Source organism: Nipponia nippon, unplaced genomic scaffold (assembly GCF_047370975.1).
Source record: "Nipponia nippon isolate SJK-2023a ecotype South Korea unplaced genomic scaffold, ASM4737097v1 scaffold_1, whole genome shotgun sequence".
Taxonomy (NCBI): Eukaryota; Metazoa; Chordata; class Aves; order Pelecaniformes; family Threskiornithidae; genus Nipponia; species Nipponia nippon.
In genome coordinates, this window is record NW_028262290.1 from 10,488,587 (window position 1) to 10,505,449 (window position 16,863).

A 16,863-nucleotide genomic window follows, 5' to 3' on the forward strand; every position below is an offset into this window, starting at 1 on the left:
CCAGTGAGAGGGAGGGAAATATTTAAATAAATTATAAATACCCTTTATTCTGATTCCAACACAAGGATGGTGATTTTTGGAGGGGTAATAGTTGTATGTCCCAGAATTTATAAATAGGTTTTACCTTTCCTTTTTGGAAAGGAGGACTCCAGATGCATTCTGCTTTTGTGCATATACCTTCTTTTCATGTCATCTTTTCAAATGCTCGTCAAACATGGCAACTTCTACCCATTCTGAGAAAATCTTCCCTTTTTGCCTTTTAGCTGGTTTTCTATACCTCAAATCAACGAAGGATGTTTGTGTGATGGCCGTGAAATTGTTTCTTTTTAAAGTCTGGAAAAGTTTTAAACCTTTAAATATTTCAGTTTATTGCTTGCTGTTACAAAACTAACTTCATTGACACCAGAGGAATAGCAAATATTTTAACAAGAATTGTTATTTCTTTCAGCTTTCTCAAGCCAAGGCAGGAAAGCTAAACCCGCACGTCCATGTAGAGTATGAATGGAATCTTCGGCAAGAAGAAATTGATGAAAGTGATGATGACTTAGATGATAAGGTAAGCATGAAGAACTGATATGGCTTTGCACAAAAACCATCAAAATTTCTGTTTTGTAGAAATGAATGGAAATTAGAGACCCACTTTAACCTTTTTTCTTTTTTTCTTACAGTCTTTTTTTGGGGGAAAAAAGCTAGTTTTGAGACCTGTATTAAAGACCGCCAAAGTGCTTTTTGAATACGCTTTGTCAATCTAGTTATTACGGACTTGAGTTTCAGAAGTTTTGCTTTGACAAGACATACAATATAATCTAAATCAGTAAATGTAGATTACTTTGTCATTTTACCCCCTTCTGAATTCTAGCTGGAGGAAATCCAAAGCTTACATACTTATTTTTTCCATAAATTAATTAAAAACTGAGTTGTTGAATCAATTAACTGTATTTTTCAAAAACTGTGCTTTGCACTTTATTCCTGGTTAAAAAAAGAAGTAATGGAAAGATAAAACTTGAGGGCATAGGATAATTGCCATCCTAGAACATGTGAAAACTTAGCTTCAGTGTCCTACTTCAGCAAGTCATTTAATTACTCCATGCTCTGTTTCTGTAATAAATGGGAATATACCTCTCCTATTTTATACGGGTGCTGTAGAAAAAAACTGTGGTGAACTTTTCATTTTCTGTGACACTTGGGACTGAAAAATTGAGAAACCCAAATAGTTTACATATCCTCAAGGACAGTAGAGAAGAAAATGATTATCTGTGCAAGGAGCCTCAGGAGGATGACTAATGCTGTATTGGAGATAATAGCCTGCCTGAACCAGAGCTGCAGTGAAACACATTGTGCTCCATATGTAGCTATTAATATCCAGCAGTCAAAAATTGCTGTGTAAAATTTCTTCAAAGAACAATTATATATGTTTGAAAGAGCCGTACCACCGAATATATTGCTAGTTCAGTCAACAAATAAATCCGATGTGTCAGAAGTCATTATTTTATTTCTAATATGCATCAACACGGTAATATACTTGATCTTTGAGGATAAGTGTCTAGTCTCAGTAAAGAGCTATTTGAACTGAAAATTATTCTTATATTCTAAAAACTTTACTAAGCTTTTATTAATATATTATTTAGTATATTATTATTGTGTCTGCTGTTTTAGGAATAAATCTAACGTTGTATACGTGATGATTTGTTGATGCAACCAGTTTTATTTTTCAGTTAGAGGGGAGGGTCTTCCAGGCTGGATCGTTGAGAAAGGGAGCAATGTGCACTTATTTGTCCAATAAAGAAAGAAATTATGCACATGTTCACCAGAATATGTTCTGTTATATTCTCTCCCAAACATATTAACTGTATTCAGTATTTAGACAGCTGTATAATATATTGTTTTTCTATTTACAGCCTAGTCCTATAAAAAAAGAAAGATCTCCAAGACCCCAAAGTTTTTGTCACTCTTCTAGCATTTCTCCTCAAGACAAATTGACTCATCCTGCATTTAGCACTCCCAGAGACAAGCAAAGACTCTCCTATGGAGCTTTTACCAATCAGATCTTTGCTTCTACAAGCACAGATTCGCCCACCTCTCCAACTGCAGATGCTCCTCCTCTGCCTCCTAGAAATGCTGGCAAAGGTAAGTCTGTCTTCAAACTATGCTTGCAAGCAGTAATTTTTCTGCAGTTGTCCTTCCTTTAACCAGGTGCATTACAATGTTTCAAGATATACTGTGTTTTTCTTATTACATTGATGCAGTAATATGGTACAATGCACTTTTTTAAGTTTTGAACACGACACACTTTGTACTGGACCCATTCATAACAGTGTACAGGAATGGGTGAAAAAATAAAGTAATACTCTGCTAAATAAAAGTTGGTTCATTTTATGTAGAAATTCTGTTCATATTTTGGAGAAGCATTTTAAGCATTTACAGTCACAAAAATACAACTGTGTTAGAAAAAGGCTGATGGTGCGTAGTGCTATACCATGATGTGCTGTGTAGTGTCTGGCAGAGGGAGTGAAGAAAGAAAGCTTTGAAGGAGAGGAGGTGTAAGAAGGCTCCCTCTCCCTGCAGTCAGACAGTGTGGAAAAAGAAAAATAGCAGAATGACCTGTGGAAAAAGAAAAATAGCAGGATGACCTGTGAAGTGCGAAGCAGGTTGCTAGTAAAGTTTCTTCCCTCTCAGTGCATCAACACTCTCCTCTTCCATTTTGGTGAGTGCTAGAGGGGTGTAAAGAACAGCAGAGAAAATACCAAGCCTATTGCTAGATAGTTAACAAGTCACTTACGCGCTGAAGATCTAAACTAATCACCCATTCTTCTCTGAGTGAGACAACCATTTTGCTCTTGTAGAATTATCCATAAAGGTTTGTGCTACGGTTCAATCAGTTTTGCAATCTACATTTCGTTGAAATGATTGAGGTGCTTTTTCTTCTTAGTAATAGTAGTGACACTCTTGGTAGTGCTTGACAGGGAAGAGAACTTATTTCCACATGGGACTTACTCTTGCAGCTCTAGTGGATGCTGGTTCTTTGACCTAGATAGCTATGAACTTCAAGTTTAGAGGATGTATTTATGGAACAAAACCTGTTACTTTACTATAATTTGTGCAAATCTACTTTTTAGAACAAAGAAAAACTTCGTCTTTTCCTTTTTTTTTTATGTATTTAATTTAGAAATAGCCAAATTGTGTTTTTATGGTAGACATGTTAGAGAGGTTGTGATGAAGGCTGCAGTACAGTTTAAGGCTTCAGCAGTTATGCTGATGCTCCCTTTTGTTAGCACTGCTATAACTTCATACGTCATTTCCTCAACTGGTAGTTAACTTTGTTTTCAAAATAAATGAAGAAATGCTCTGTGACAATGTGAAAGAGTAAAATGTGAAAGAGTAAAAGGGACAGAACAGAGTGTGTTGGCATCAGATGTCTGCTTTTATGTGGTTCAGATGCTGTACTTAAGAAGTACTGTTCCACTATCAGTCTTTGTCATGTACTGGCAAGTTTCAAATGAATCCCTTGGCTCTCTTTTAAACAGGTTTGTTTTTCTTTAAGAGGCAAAGCAATTTTGCCAGGGTATGTGTTTTTCACGTGGGATTTCATAATCCAAGTTTCTTTATATGAGTTTCATTGGGGACTCATTTGTATTCCTTGTAACTTTGACCTTCCTGTTGGGATTACAAGAGTCTAACTTTTTCCTTCCTCTCCCCCATCTTTTTTCCATGCTCTAACAGTCAGCTACTGATTGTCCATTGTTAGACACAGCACGCTGGCTTAGATGTTCCTTCAGTCTGACCCAGGATAACTTTTTTTGTCATGAAGTTGCAAGACTTGGAAACTAATCATGAATCCCATTTCCTTAAGAAGGTTAAGGAGCTTGTATCTGTCTGTACACTGAGCAGTATGTTGTCAGCTTTCAATGGATTATAATGAACATTATTTCTTTGTCATTATATAGTGTAGCTCTCATATGGACTCATTCTGAAAATTGTCTTTTTCTCCAGGAAGGGAAATATTTACACAGGAATTTCATTTTAAGTATGTGTTCAAGTTTCAGAAACGTTAGACATTTTCCTAGGTGTTCCTGCAGACTCCCAGATGAGTGAAGCAACACAACACCAAAGCTACTTGGAAAGAAATGAAGTGTTGAGTTCTTGTGCGTTTTTATGTCAAGGATTATGCAAAAGAAATCCTTATTATATTGCAACAAAATAATATGATATTATCACAAAATACAGAGAACTATTGCTTTCTAATGGTAATAGTAACATTAAGTACTTCATCAGAGTGGATAATGCCAGATTCACAGTGTAAGTCTGAGTGAGAGGTTGAATGGGACTCCTGTTACGTTAAAGTCACTAGGCTTCTCTGCCTCAAATATGACAAAACTTTACAGTCTGTGAGTGATGCTGCTTTTTTGGTTGATTTGCATTCAATAATATTGTACAGTATTTAATCAGTTTTAGAAGTTTTCATTAAATACATGCCTGTGTTACAGGAATAATTGAACAGGCTCAAAATGACAGGGGAACAAAGTGACAAATGCATAGAGCATTCATCAGTATGGAAAAGTCACTCTAGAAGCATCATTGCAGATGCACGTATGCTTTGTTATAAACTGTGCTACACCTTGTTATCTACCCCCCTTCCAGCTCCCAAACAGATTGTTTAAAAGAAAAATAAGCGGAGGCTCTCCACTTCCATAAGACACTGGTGACACATCTTAATTTTGAAACAGTCTGAGGTAATTTTGTTTCTGTAGGAAAAAATAATCCTTTAGAATTTATCTGCTCTTTTGAGATTAGTAGTAATAGAGTATATCCCTTACACCACAGTTTAACATACAAGTTTACTTATCAAATGCTTTTTTTTTTGTTAGAAAAGTTCATTTCAGCTACCTATTTGATTTAAGATTATATGAAAACACAGTATTATATTTTGCGCTAAGTTCCCTAAATAGCAAGAGTAAGAAGAGCATTGAATCTGTAATTAAATTTAAGCTTACCTTCTGTCCCCAAATGTAATCCGGTCTTTGCCCCTGCTCTGCTGAGAGGCCCCAGTAGGTACCATGGGATGCTGCTAGAACATGCAGACAGTCTGTAGGGAGTGGATAGCTGGTGGGATCCATACGTTAGCAGAAGGCAGAGGTTTTTAAAGTTTCATAACATTTTATATCCTTTGAGACATACAGATAAAACTCTTCTTCAAATCATGTTGTATATTTAAACAAAAACACTTCCCTTTAGCCCTCTGTAAGTTGGCTTCATGCACCAGTGAAGTTCCTTGGTAGCAAGGTTCCATGGTGTTTGCTAAGATGCCACAGTGGAGTGGAAGCTATCAGGTCTGAACTTTGTGTTGGGGAAAGAACATAAGTTTAGAGCAATTTACATAACGCGCACCACCCTTGCCCATGGTTTTTAGTGGCTGGTGTCTAAAAATTAGTTTGATTAATTGTAAAAATTGTATAGGTACAGTTGTTGGAGTACTTGTATATGGGGATTTTTTTTTTTTTTAGTTTCTCCATGTAGCATTATAATGTAAATTCAGATTTTCCAGTTTGATAACTTCTCAAAAAAATTCTTAAAAATGCTGGAGCAAGTTTTGTCTTTGAGTTTATGTTCACAAAGCAGATAGCTGTAGTGATTTTTAAGTTACTACTACTCCGTTAGTATTTGCTATCAGTTCTGAAGTTGAAGTTTCCTGCAACAGCAGCGTAAAAGATGTGCCTGCGTATCAGCTGCTCCTGTGCAAAGGCTGATGAGTGAGCCTGAACTGATAACGAATATTGGCTAAGACAGAGTTATTCTACACTAAACCAGCTCATTTGTGGATTCATCTTGTTTTCTGCCGTCTCTGCTTTAGTTAAGCCTAATAGAATGAAAAGTGCAGAGTACCTTTACAGAGTACAGTAGCTGCATAAGCCAACCACTGTATGCCTTTTTCCAGTATTTTACCTAACCATATTCAGGTTCAACTTTTGCTGTCAGTCAAGTCTTTAGTGTGTAACATTCTGAAAATCATCTTTTTCATTAGTTTTTCCGGCTTGCACCTGTGTTATGGCTCCAGACATCTAGCAGGTCTTCTGCCTGTTGTTTTACAAAAAGCTTTCAAAAAAAAAATCAACATTTAAGTAGTTGCATGATTCAGTAGCTAAATAAACTTTTGCACAACCTTAATTGCAAATCCAATGTGAGGGCAATGCTGCTAACCAGTTTTGTAGAAGTGTTAGGCAATCTAAGCTAGGTTTCCTTAATTTTAGCCAAAAGCTAATTGATGTTTAATGGTTCTGCCTGTTTCTCTCGTACGGGATGAACACGGAGGTCAGGGATGAATTTTATGTCATGAAGTTATGTTTGGATCTTTAATACTTACAAGTTTGCACATTTTACACTCTTCCACAGCTCTCGTGTTAGGTACATAAACCCAAAGGCGCTTCCTTCGTGGTTCCAGTCCACTGCTGCTGCGGACACCATAGTTTTGATTAGAATTTGGTTAGAAAGAACCTTCTTCTCCACTTGATCAGACTCAATTTCTAACCAATTAGCTTATTTGCATTTACTAGTAAGGTCTAGAAGTTGTCTGACTGCATTGCTCACAGGATTAGAAACCTTCCCAAGTCCACTAGATCACTTTGTTCATGTACCCACATTGTCATTTAGCTTCAGTGATTTTTGTGTCATTGGTGTCCATATCAAGGCACTACCTGGAGAGCAATCATACAGGTCTCCATTTCTGTTTTGTTAAGGCTGAACAAACCAAGCATACTTCACCTTTTCTGATCAAAGAGTATTTTCAGTCTCCTGTAATTTAAGTTGTCCTTTCATCATACTAGCCCTTCTGTTCCTTTGCTGTTTAAATCAGCTTTCTTAAATATAAGTGACTGGAAGTGTAGGGACAGCATTAAAACCTTGCTGTTGCTGCTGGAAATACTACATCAAAACATCCTTTTGTCCTATTTATTTTTTCATGATTCTATCACACTATGGTGTATCAGGCATTACACAGGTAGTCTCTACTACCATTTTCAACCAGAGTCCCTAATTTAAAGTACAAATGCTTTCTTGGTCTAGAATTTTAACATTGTATATACTGTTGTATTTAATCTCATTTCTGTTACCTCAGCCTTTGTGGTCATGCAGTTTCTTCTGTTTATTTTGAATGCTTTCAGGATTCTACGTCTCTCTTGCATACATTTAAAGACTTAATCTTTTAAATATTCTTATAAATATGTTGTACATTTTGGTTAAATAAATCCCACTCAAACTCTCCATATTTTAGTACCATAATAGGAAGGGAGGGCTGACAACTATTGATTTCATGTGGGTTTTTTATATTTGTGCATCAACCCAAAATACAACATTCTTCAATATAAATTTTGGCTCTTTTTTTTTTAACAGGACTCTTTTTAGCATTAATTATAGAATATACTTCAGATGCTAATGTTGAATCAATGTATATTCTTAGCTTTCTTGTTCAGAGTGATTGTGATAATTTTTTCTTTAATTATGGTCTTATTTTTAGTACTAAAGATATATGATCTGAAGTAAGACAAACTGAAGAAGGCTTTTAGTAATATCTCTGCAAGAATGTCACTCATAAGAACATTAAAAATAAGTATAACAACACTTGTTAATGAAAATACTGTTTTTAATATAAATTTACTTTCCTTTGCAGTACCCGTTCTGCCATTAACTGGAATACTGGTTAATCCATATCGCTCATTAAGTGGTAAAAAATAAATATAAATGTGAGGTTTTTACACTCTAAACCCGCCATTTCTTGTGTGGATGGTAACAGCTTTGCATGGTTTCACAAGTACACAAATTAATAGATACTACACTAGCTGCACAAAAGCTGAAGGGCAATGTGCTATTAATTACAGACCTTTTATTTGGGCTATTTGCACATGAAAGTGTGATCCTTGTAATAAGAAAAAGTGATAAAAGATGACAACAGCTTTACTGAAAACGACTGCTCCCCAGATAACTGAAGAAAAGAGAGCCTAATGGAAGCAAAATGAAAAAAATTCTAGGTCAAGATTTTTTTTTTTTTGCTTGTGTGAGGAAATGATTTACATGAAATGGGAACTTTGCAACTATGTGAGAAATCATCAAGATGACTGTGGAGAAGAAATGGTTGGCTTACTTTCTGCCTCGTTAGAATCACAAAATATCTTTGATCTAGAAAAGTAACTGCTCTGATTATTATTTAGAAACATCTGGCTAGCCTTGCATAGTTAAAAATACCATGTAAGAATTTTTTTGAGCTTTTGTAAATATATATATATATATATACAAGTAATACGAAGTATTTTGTAATAATTTTGCGGACACTTCGTACATCATCAGATCTTTGTATTATTCCACCAGTTGTTTCCATAAACTGATTTAAATTCCAGAATGTTTCCCACGCTCACTTTATTCAAAGTGTGATGTGACTTTATACCTCTTTCTGAAAAGATATTTTGAAGTTTTCCTTTATTTTCTGTTTATTTGAAAGTAAGTTATTTTGTATTTCAGCCATCTAATGATTAGTGTATGACTTCTAAATTCATATTTATACCTTCCGTGAAATTAACATAGGAACAAATGCTAGGAGTCTGAAAAGGTGCACTAGTTTTAATACCTTAACACCTTTTCCCTGTAACTGTTGTATGCCTTGTGAACTTTTGAAAGCTATGAAGTGATAAGGTTTGTCAGCTCTTCTGGAGTTGTATTACTGGAGATGTATTACTAGCGTGAAATATAAAGTACATCCATCCACATAACCATTTAAAGACTTTTTAATCCAACTAAATTTTATTTTTGCAGAGAAGGATTCTTCAGTTTATTGGCAATAAAAAGTGCAAATTTTACTTCATGCCTGAAGCTTTATTTTTGCAATAAGCGCACAATACTATTTCAATGCATTTCCTCCACTTTTTTCCCTTGAAGCCAAGTTTGACCTGTTTGTCATCAGTGGCGGGGCTGGCGGCCACGTTGGGCGGCGAGGCTGCAGGGCAGTGGGAGCAGCAGGACGCCAGGGGGTGGGAGGACAGAGCCTCTGCCGTGGGGGCGATTCCCACTTGCAGACACTCTGGACGTGTGTAACTCCTTTTCGAGATGTCAGGACGAGAAAAATACTGTACTGACATACTGTCCATGCCTTCTACATGCTTTAAAAATAATGTTCCTGTTAAAACTGGATGCTGAATTTTACTTTCCCCCTCGCCACTCCTAGATACACTCCGAGTTACTTACGGTTTATAGACCAACATTTGATTCATATTTATTTAAGCAAACTAAAGAATTTATAACTTGTAGAAGTCTAGGGGATTGTCAGTCAAAACTGAGGATGAGAAAGGTTTTTTATTTTTGCTGGCAGAAACATTCAGTGCAAGTTTAAATTCACTTGCTTTCTTAAGCTCATGGAAGAAGTTAAAATGAGAAAGGATACAAATTGGGGAACAATCTTATTAATTTGCACTAACATTTGACTGCTTGTCAATTAATAGTTTTGTAAACTTGGAAGTAAGTTGAGAGGAACAGTCACAAAATACATGACTTGATTTACAAGAGTAAGCAATTAATGGGAAGCCAGGCCCAAAATACCTGCTGGGGTTTTGGTTGAGAGATTCTCCTGAGCAGCAAAAGGCCTTCCAGGCTTGAATCTGAAAGAGAATAGATTGAATCATTAAGTCATTATGGGCAGTTTTACTAATCTTTTCTTTGGAGTTAAGAATAAAGAGGGAAGTCACCCGCTGAAAATATCTGGCAAGCGTACACATGCTTATAGGATAACTGAAATTACTTTTTTCAATGTTTAATATTTCACTTAAGGAATTGTAGCAAAGATTATTCTTCACTGATTTTAGTGCTTTTATGATATATAGTAATTTGGGAAGGAATGCAGACTTAGGTAATTTTCAGTCTACCTAGAGAGACTGGTAATAAATATTTTTAAAGAGGCAGCTCTAGTTCTGTGTGCAGGTGAGGGTACATGCTGATTAACAAAATGAAGATTTTGTCTCAAATACTGTTCAAATAAGTTAGGTTTTCAAAAACAGGCAAGTTGCTTCTATAGTGCTATAAAAATATGTGACGATAGACTTGAAATTTCAGGTATAAATAAACTTTGCTTTTAAAACTTTGTCAATTTTCCACATTTATCCAGAGCCTGTGATCGCAAAGCTCTCTTACATGCAAAACCCAGACCCCAACAACAAAACCCTTAAAGCTATTCTAACCTAATTTAGAACTAATTTAGGTAAGTGTTACCAGTAATTTATTTTGGCAGTAATGACAGCTGACTTGAGCAGTTGTCCCCTCACTGCATGTTTGCGCCCTGCACCGCCCGCTTCCTTCAGCTTCTTATTAAAGATATTTTTGAAGGTGAATGGTGAAGTTGATGAGGGAAAACCCTTGTCTTCCCTCTGGGTTATTTTGTCTTTTAATCTGTATCTCTTCCCATATCCTGTAAAACATGCATTTTTTTGAGTAATACTTGTGCCAACATTGATGCAGGGGGAAATAAAGGGTTTAAGGGTAGAGGTGACTGCATAAGCTCTTATAAGCAACGCTACCATTAAGTTTCTAATCTCAGCCTCAGAAAGGGCTTTTCTGATGTTTATTTTATGCACACTGTATACAACAATTTGCATTGCTCTAAAAATGCATATTCTGATGTATTTAAGCCACAGGGGAAAAAAAAGGGAAAATAACTACAGAAAAACTGAAGCTTACAATCCTATTTTCAAAATGCAAGAAAAATTAGTAGATAAATTTCTATTTTCCCGCTCCCCCCAAGTTTAGTAACAGAATTCGTATGGGGTGCTCAGGAGGGGGAAAAAAATCCCCACATAACGGAACATCTAGAAAGCTATTTCATTCTGGTATAAATTAATAGTAATTTTAATCCCACGTACTTAATTTTAAGATTTCATGCCTTTTTTTAACAATGCCTAAAATTAGAAAACCTGGAGTGATTAATCCTGTATTTTTTAAACATAAGTAGACGTGTCATTCTATTGTCAAGTCGCTTATATTCCCAGAGCTAAGATGGTTAAAAATGTGGTGAACGTGTCGTTTAATCTAACAAGTGTTTTGGCATGGCTTGTCTTTTTATTTTAGTCTTTTGCTGCACTTTGCTGTGGGTCTGACTGTGAATTTTTCAGTGCTGCTTTGACGTTTATGCACATGTATTTGTAAGAAGATTGTTTGTTATTTTGCAGGCCCACCTTCAACCCTCCCTCTAAGCACTCAAACCTCTAGTGGCAGCTCCACTCTTTCCAAGAAGAGACCACCTCCCCCACCCCCAGGACACAAAAGAACCCTCTCTGACCCACCAAGCCCACTACCTCATGGACCCCAGAATAAGGGCCCAATTCCTTGGGGTGAGTTTTGAAACGCAAAACAAAAGGGCAGGGGAAAACCTTGATGATGGATGATATATGATCTTTGGTTTCTTTTACCTGGTGCTTGCTTTCCAATGATTGCAGCTTGATGTAACGTCAGCTCAGATAAATCAACAGTTCTGTCTTCTGTCCCTCTAGCTTCCAGGCTTCTGTGTCTGAGTCTCACTTGAGAAAATTGAAAATATTCCATGCTCCCCTGGGGCCCAATTCAATCTCCTCTGCTGCCTCCCTCTCTCTACCCCAGCTGCCCAGGCTGCCCGCACCCCGGCCCCCTCATCTGCCACATCTGCTCTGCATCTGCTGCCTCCCCCCTCTCCTGTTCGGACCAGCTCTTTAATCTAGGTGGATCTTGATTTGGGGCAGATACACCTCAACGGTGTATCCCCAACGGTGCAGTTCTCCTGATTGCCAGAGGAGCTTGTTTCCTTGGGCTCTGCCAGATCTCTCCTGTGAAGTGTTCACGCCTAGCTGGTGGGGATGTGTTGTCTTAATATGTTTCGTGATGTTGTCTGTATGTATACGAAGACCGATAGGTTTGCATCTTGCTATCAGCAGAAGTTATACAGAAACAGCACTTTTTTTTTTTTTTAACAGGATATCTTTCTAACAGAAGCTTTTTAGAAACTATCTTCCAGACTACTCTTCCTCTTTTCAATAAACATTGCTCTATGCAGTCAACTTATCCCTGTAGCTATAAATCTCAGGCCCATGTAATTTTCTATAATTTTAGTCTTGGTGGCAGGATTTCCATAAATCTGTAAACTCTTGAGCAGGAATCCAGTGCTTACATAGGGGGATCATCCATACACTACTTAGGAGTATCCTCTCTCTGTTCTAATATAAACACAAAATTACTAGCCTAAAAAAAATTGCAAGCCTAAAAGCACCATTTTTTTCAGCAAACTGAGTTAAATGTGGTAAATCATGGAGTACTCATGTAGAATATGTGATTTAATCTAGGATTTAATGTGAAGAGAAGTATAGAGTCCAATGAAAAGCAAAGTCTTTTTCTCAAGGAATACAAATAATGGCAATCTTTTCAATTCTCTACTTTTCAGATGTCTGGGATATAGAAAAAATGGTTCCTATGTTCTGGAGTCTAAAAACCCTGTACTATTTCAGAGGTAGTAAAGACATTTTGAAGAGCTTGGACTTCAAAAATGTGAAAAAGCCCAAATATTTAAGTCCAAAACAACACCTAAAATACCATATACTGCAATACTATAATGTAATACTAGTAGAATGGAAAGTGCGGTAGGAACAGATGCTAAGCTAGTGCCAACTTTTCTTTAAAAATACTGGACAACAGATGAAGGAAAAGGAAAATCTGGGAAAGGTGCAGGTGTGGAGTTGAAGATGAAGAACGACACAGCAGTAGAATAGCTTTTGAAAGCAGGGCCAGAGAACATCATTTCTTATTCTGTCTCTTTTCTGCTCTACAGTGCAGACTAAGCTTCAGTGGATGGAAGAGAGGCCTCTTCTCCCCTTTTTCTTAGCTGAGATCTGTACAAAAACTTATTTCAAAGTCCATTTGGATTTTAAGCAAGTATTAAGTTTTGTGTTTATAAAAGAGGGAGTTTCGTGTATCTGCCTTTGTGTTTTTGGTTTAAGAATATTGTTGGATGTTCACTGCTTTCCCTTCAGGAGCTTTTTTTTCCTGTGTTATGTTTCTTGTTACGTTGAATTTCAGCATTTGTTTTCTAATCTGTGCATTAATTGAAGTTTCAGGCAGAGCAATCCTTAGTTTATGTCTAAGCAAATTAAGTTACTATTCAAAGACATTCTAAAAATGTCGTTCAGATTATTTTGGATTTCCATAGCAACCATGAGATACTTTTCCTTGCTTTATCCATAGCGTCTATGTGTGAAGGGTTTGCTGTTTCTTACCCTTATTTTTCCTTTTTTTTTTTTCCTGCTTTTAAATACAAACATATTTTTAGCAAGGCTCAGCATGAGTCTTTTCTGCTGTTTCACTTAGACTTCAATGCACTAAGAATGGTATCTAGGCAGATAAGTCATTCTTTTGCATGGAAAGTATTTTGTGTTCTGGGATCATTAAATGTCACTTTACATCTATTTCAGTGACAAAATTTACTAATGGTTGTTGAAGTTGGTTCTAAGATTGTTAAGACATGCTGTAATAGAAGAGGGAAGGGGGAACGATAAAGGCACTAAAATGAAGTAGTTGGTATGATTGTACCTTGGTGATGGTTAATGAAAGAGAAGCCTTCTGCTGAAGGAGTTCAGAAGCACTTGGATTTGGATTTCGCTGCCTTTTGACAGGATTGAGTATACCCAGGATCTTTTCTTTACCAACAGTTAACGTTCAGGTTATGGTAACATACCGACTTAGTATCAGCAAAGGCTGTTCTTTACGTAGGATGAAATACCAGTCCTTAGAAACTTGATGTTTTGTGAATAAAATCAAATTCATGGTGGTTTTAAAACGGTGTGCCTCACAACGCAAAGTGTAAACATTTGTGATAAATTTATCCAATGCTAACCTGCAGTATCTCCTCCTATTCAGAGAAAATTGAAACACTTTGTTCAAAAGCAGTGCCCTACAGCAGTAACTCAGCAATGTCATTCAGTCTTCCCTTGCCAGCAGATGTGAGCTACCAGTGAGTTGTTTTGAAATATGTTATATGAAAGGTCAAGTTGGATTATTATGGTCCCTGCTGCTTTTTCAGTTACAAAATTGTTAATAAAGAATGATCTTTAAAATCTGTAGACATGTTGTATAGAGGATAATTGGAAGAATGTGTGCTTCGCTTTAAGTTGCGCCCTCTGCTGATTATATTTCAGTTATCCTAATGATAATTCTTTTTAAATTGTGCTTTTTTCCCCCTCAGGTAATGATTTGGGCCCACCTTCAACTAAGGCTGCAAACAAGTTTGAGGGGATGTCTCAGCAATCAAGGTAAAATCTATGTGTATGAAGGCAAAGATGAAAATTTATCTAAACATAACTGATTTGTAAATTAGAAAAAAATTGTGTTTCATATGAAGTAAAATCCTAGCTATGTTTCTTCATCAGTTTTCTGCATGCCTTACTACTATACAAATACTTTGGCTTCATTGAGCCTCCTACGCTTTGTTCATAGCTGTCCATACACAATTCATCCTTTGAGCGGGATGGACAGAACGATTTGTACCAGAATCTATCTACTGCTCCTACAGAAGTGCACTCTGAGCTGCGGAATGTTGCCTCAGACTGAAGTCCAGCAGGACAAAAGTTTTATTTTCATGTCTCCTGGCATTTTGTTTTATCTGCTTCAGTGTGAGGTCCCATGCCTGTAGCTGCAGAATTGTCACTCTGGGTACAGGCTGGCATTGAAGATAGCTCTATAAGAGAGAGAATTCATCTCGGTCTTCCAGCTTAACTGTTTTCCAGTCTGTCGAGCTTATGTGCTGACATACAGTCTGTAATAACACAAACTGCTTTTAGCTCGTGGTTCATCAGGTCAGTACATTACAAGTGTCTTTTTCAATAGCTGAAGTAGTAAGGATAGCCATACATTCCTGTCACTTAGTGTTTGTTACTCCTTTGTCTGTATTGTGATTCCAAGGTCCTGAGGTTCAAAGCATGGTAATTCTAATAAACACATGCCTCAGGCAACATGACAGAGACCTTGCGTGACCGCAAGTGTGCGTGATCAGGCCGTGACTGGAGATGGATGTGTAACGTCAAACAAATCACAGGAGAGGATGCGTAGGTAGTGTTTCTGGACACTCCTCAGTCTGTGATCTGCCTTGTCAGGACAGGCAGTGGATGTGTTGTCGGTAGCGCAGCTGACTTGCCATGTTTGCCAAATCCATCCAGGTGGCACTGGGTATTCAGGGAAAAAGCACAAAGAGCTGCTGCCATACTTGATGCTTATAAGACAAGAGGAAAAGTGTGGTACTCCTGCTTGATGGCATTAGATAAAGGCCAGGGTAATTATTGAATCAAGATTGAGCTTGGCTGTTCTTTCAGTTTTGTGTCATGATATATTTTGACTCTTTAAAAAAAGCTAGGAAATCAAGATAAGTGTTTCATCGTACTCATTTTGAAATGTTAGCTTCAGAGACAAATAATACCAGAATCAAGGCTATTGATGCAGAAGATTCTCTGCTCTGTTGGACATATCCTGGCAACTTCCTCACTCGTTTTTCTTTTTCCTTGTTCTTTGAGTAATTGTTTTGAGGTGATATTGATTTTTATTTGATTATTTATTGTTTGATTTTTATGCCTCAAATCAGTTAGCTTTCTTCTTTTCTTCCACAGTCCTTTTCTATAAAAGTGACTCTGGCGTGTTTTTGGTGGAAGAAGTTTGGTGGGGTTTTATTGAAATTTGTAGTAGGTTTTGCCCTCACATGCCATGTTTGCAAATTTGAGCCTGGTGTTAATTCTGAAAAAAAATTGTCTACAACAGAAAGCATAGATGGAAAGTTGTTGGCAATATGCAACAATCGCAGATTTTTATGCTGTAATTAAATTCCTCACAATTGTCCTGCTTGTATTTTTGCTTACCACTATGAGTAGCTAACACAGCTGTAACACAGGTTGACAGAGTAAAGCATGTTGTTTTCCCACAATCAGTATTTCCTTGGAGTAGCAGAGACTTTGCCTCCTAAAGCAGCTGCAGTTTATTTGTAATGCAATACCATACTCATGCAGTGGGCTACGAGGCATAGGCTCAGTCCTGGAAAACTTCAAACCACTGACATAAAGGACAGATTATGTTTTGAATGCTACAGTATAATTATTTTAGAGACCAAATTTTCCTTAAAGTTCAAGATCTGCCCACTGAGCTGGTCTTTCAGCTTCACCTGTTTTCAGAGTACATTTTTGCACATACCATAGTTCATAGAATAAATCTGCCCTGTAGCATTAAAACTGTGTGGGGTTTATATGTCATCTTCTCTGAAAACAGTTCATGCTTAACAGTGCTTTGAGTTTCGGGATTGATCCACAGACAAGATGGTTATATGAAAGAAGCAAAATAAATTTGTATTTTTTGTATTTTTTTTAAATTATGGATGTGTAGAGGGGAAAAATGGGAAGGAAAAATATATTTTAGAACAGTTGTAAGCACTAATAATTCACATCTGTTGATTTAGCACTGGGACTGCAAAGACTGCACTTGGCCCTAGAGTTCTTCCCAAACTACCTCAAAAAGGTAAGAGTTCTCTTTGTGGGTATTCTCATAACGATATCTTTTAAATGTGTGTGAAAGTAGATACTTGTTTTAAATATATGGATCGATACTTGTTTTAAATATATGAATCTTTTCAGCAAAAGTTTTATTTCTAAAATGCTACAAACCATGAAACTTTAGCACAGCTGAAAGGATTTTGGAAGATTGGAAAGGTTTTTATTAAACTAAAAAAATAGACCTATGGAACATAAAGAGGAAAGGAAAAAAAAAACCATAAACTAATTGAAGCTGGAAGAGACCTTGGGAGATCAGCTGATTCAATCCACCACTGAGAGCAGGGCTAAC

General features: G+C 36.8%; 1 protein-coding gene across 5 annotated transcripts in view; it reads left to right on the forward strand.

The window, feature by feature from the left end:
- ASAP1 (ArfGAP with SH3 domain, ankyrin repeat and PH domain 1) overlaps positions 1–16,863 on the forward strand; it is a 182,080-nt gene that overhangs the window by 154,195 nt on the left and 11,022 nt on the right. For 3 of the 5 annotated variants that reach the window (XM_087745946.1, XM_087745954.1, XM_087745981.1), the window contains 6 exons: positions 449–556; positions 1,899–2,127; positions 7,661–7,714; positions 11,196–11,357; positions 14,231–14,297; positions 16,481–16,539. In XM_087745946.1, the coding sequence (XP_087602072.1) occupies positions 449–556; positions 1,899–2,127; positions 7,661–7,714; positions 11,196–11,357; positions 14,231–14,297; positions 16,481–16,539 (679 nt within the window). The remainder of the gene's footprint in view (positions 1–448; positions 557–1,898; positions 2,128–7,660; positions 7,715–11,195; positions 11,358–14,230; positions 14,298–16,480; positions 16,540–16,863) is intronic. The other 2 variants (XM_087745965.1, XM_087745974.1) reach the window with 2 other exon arrangements.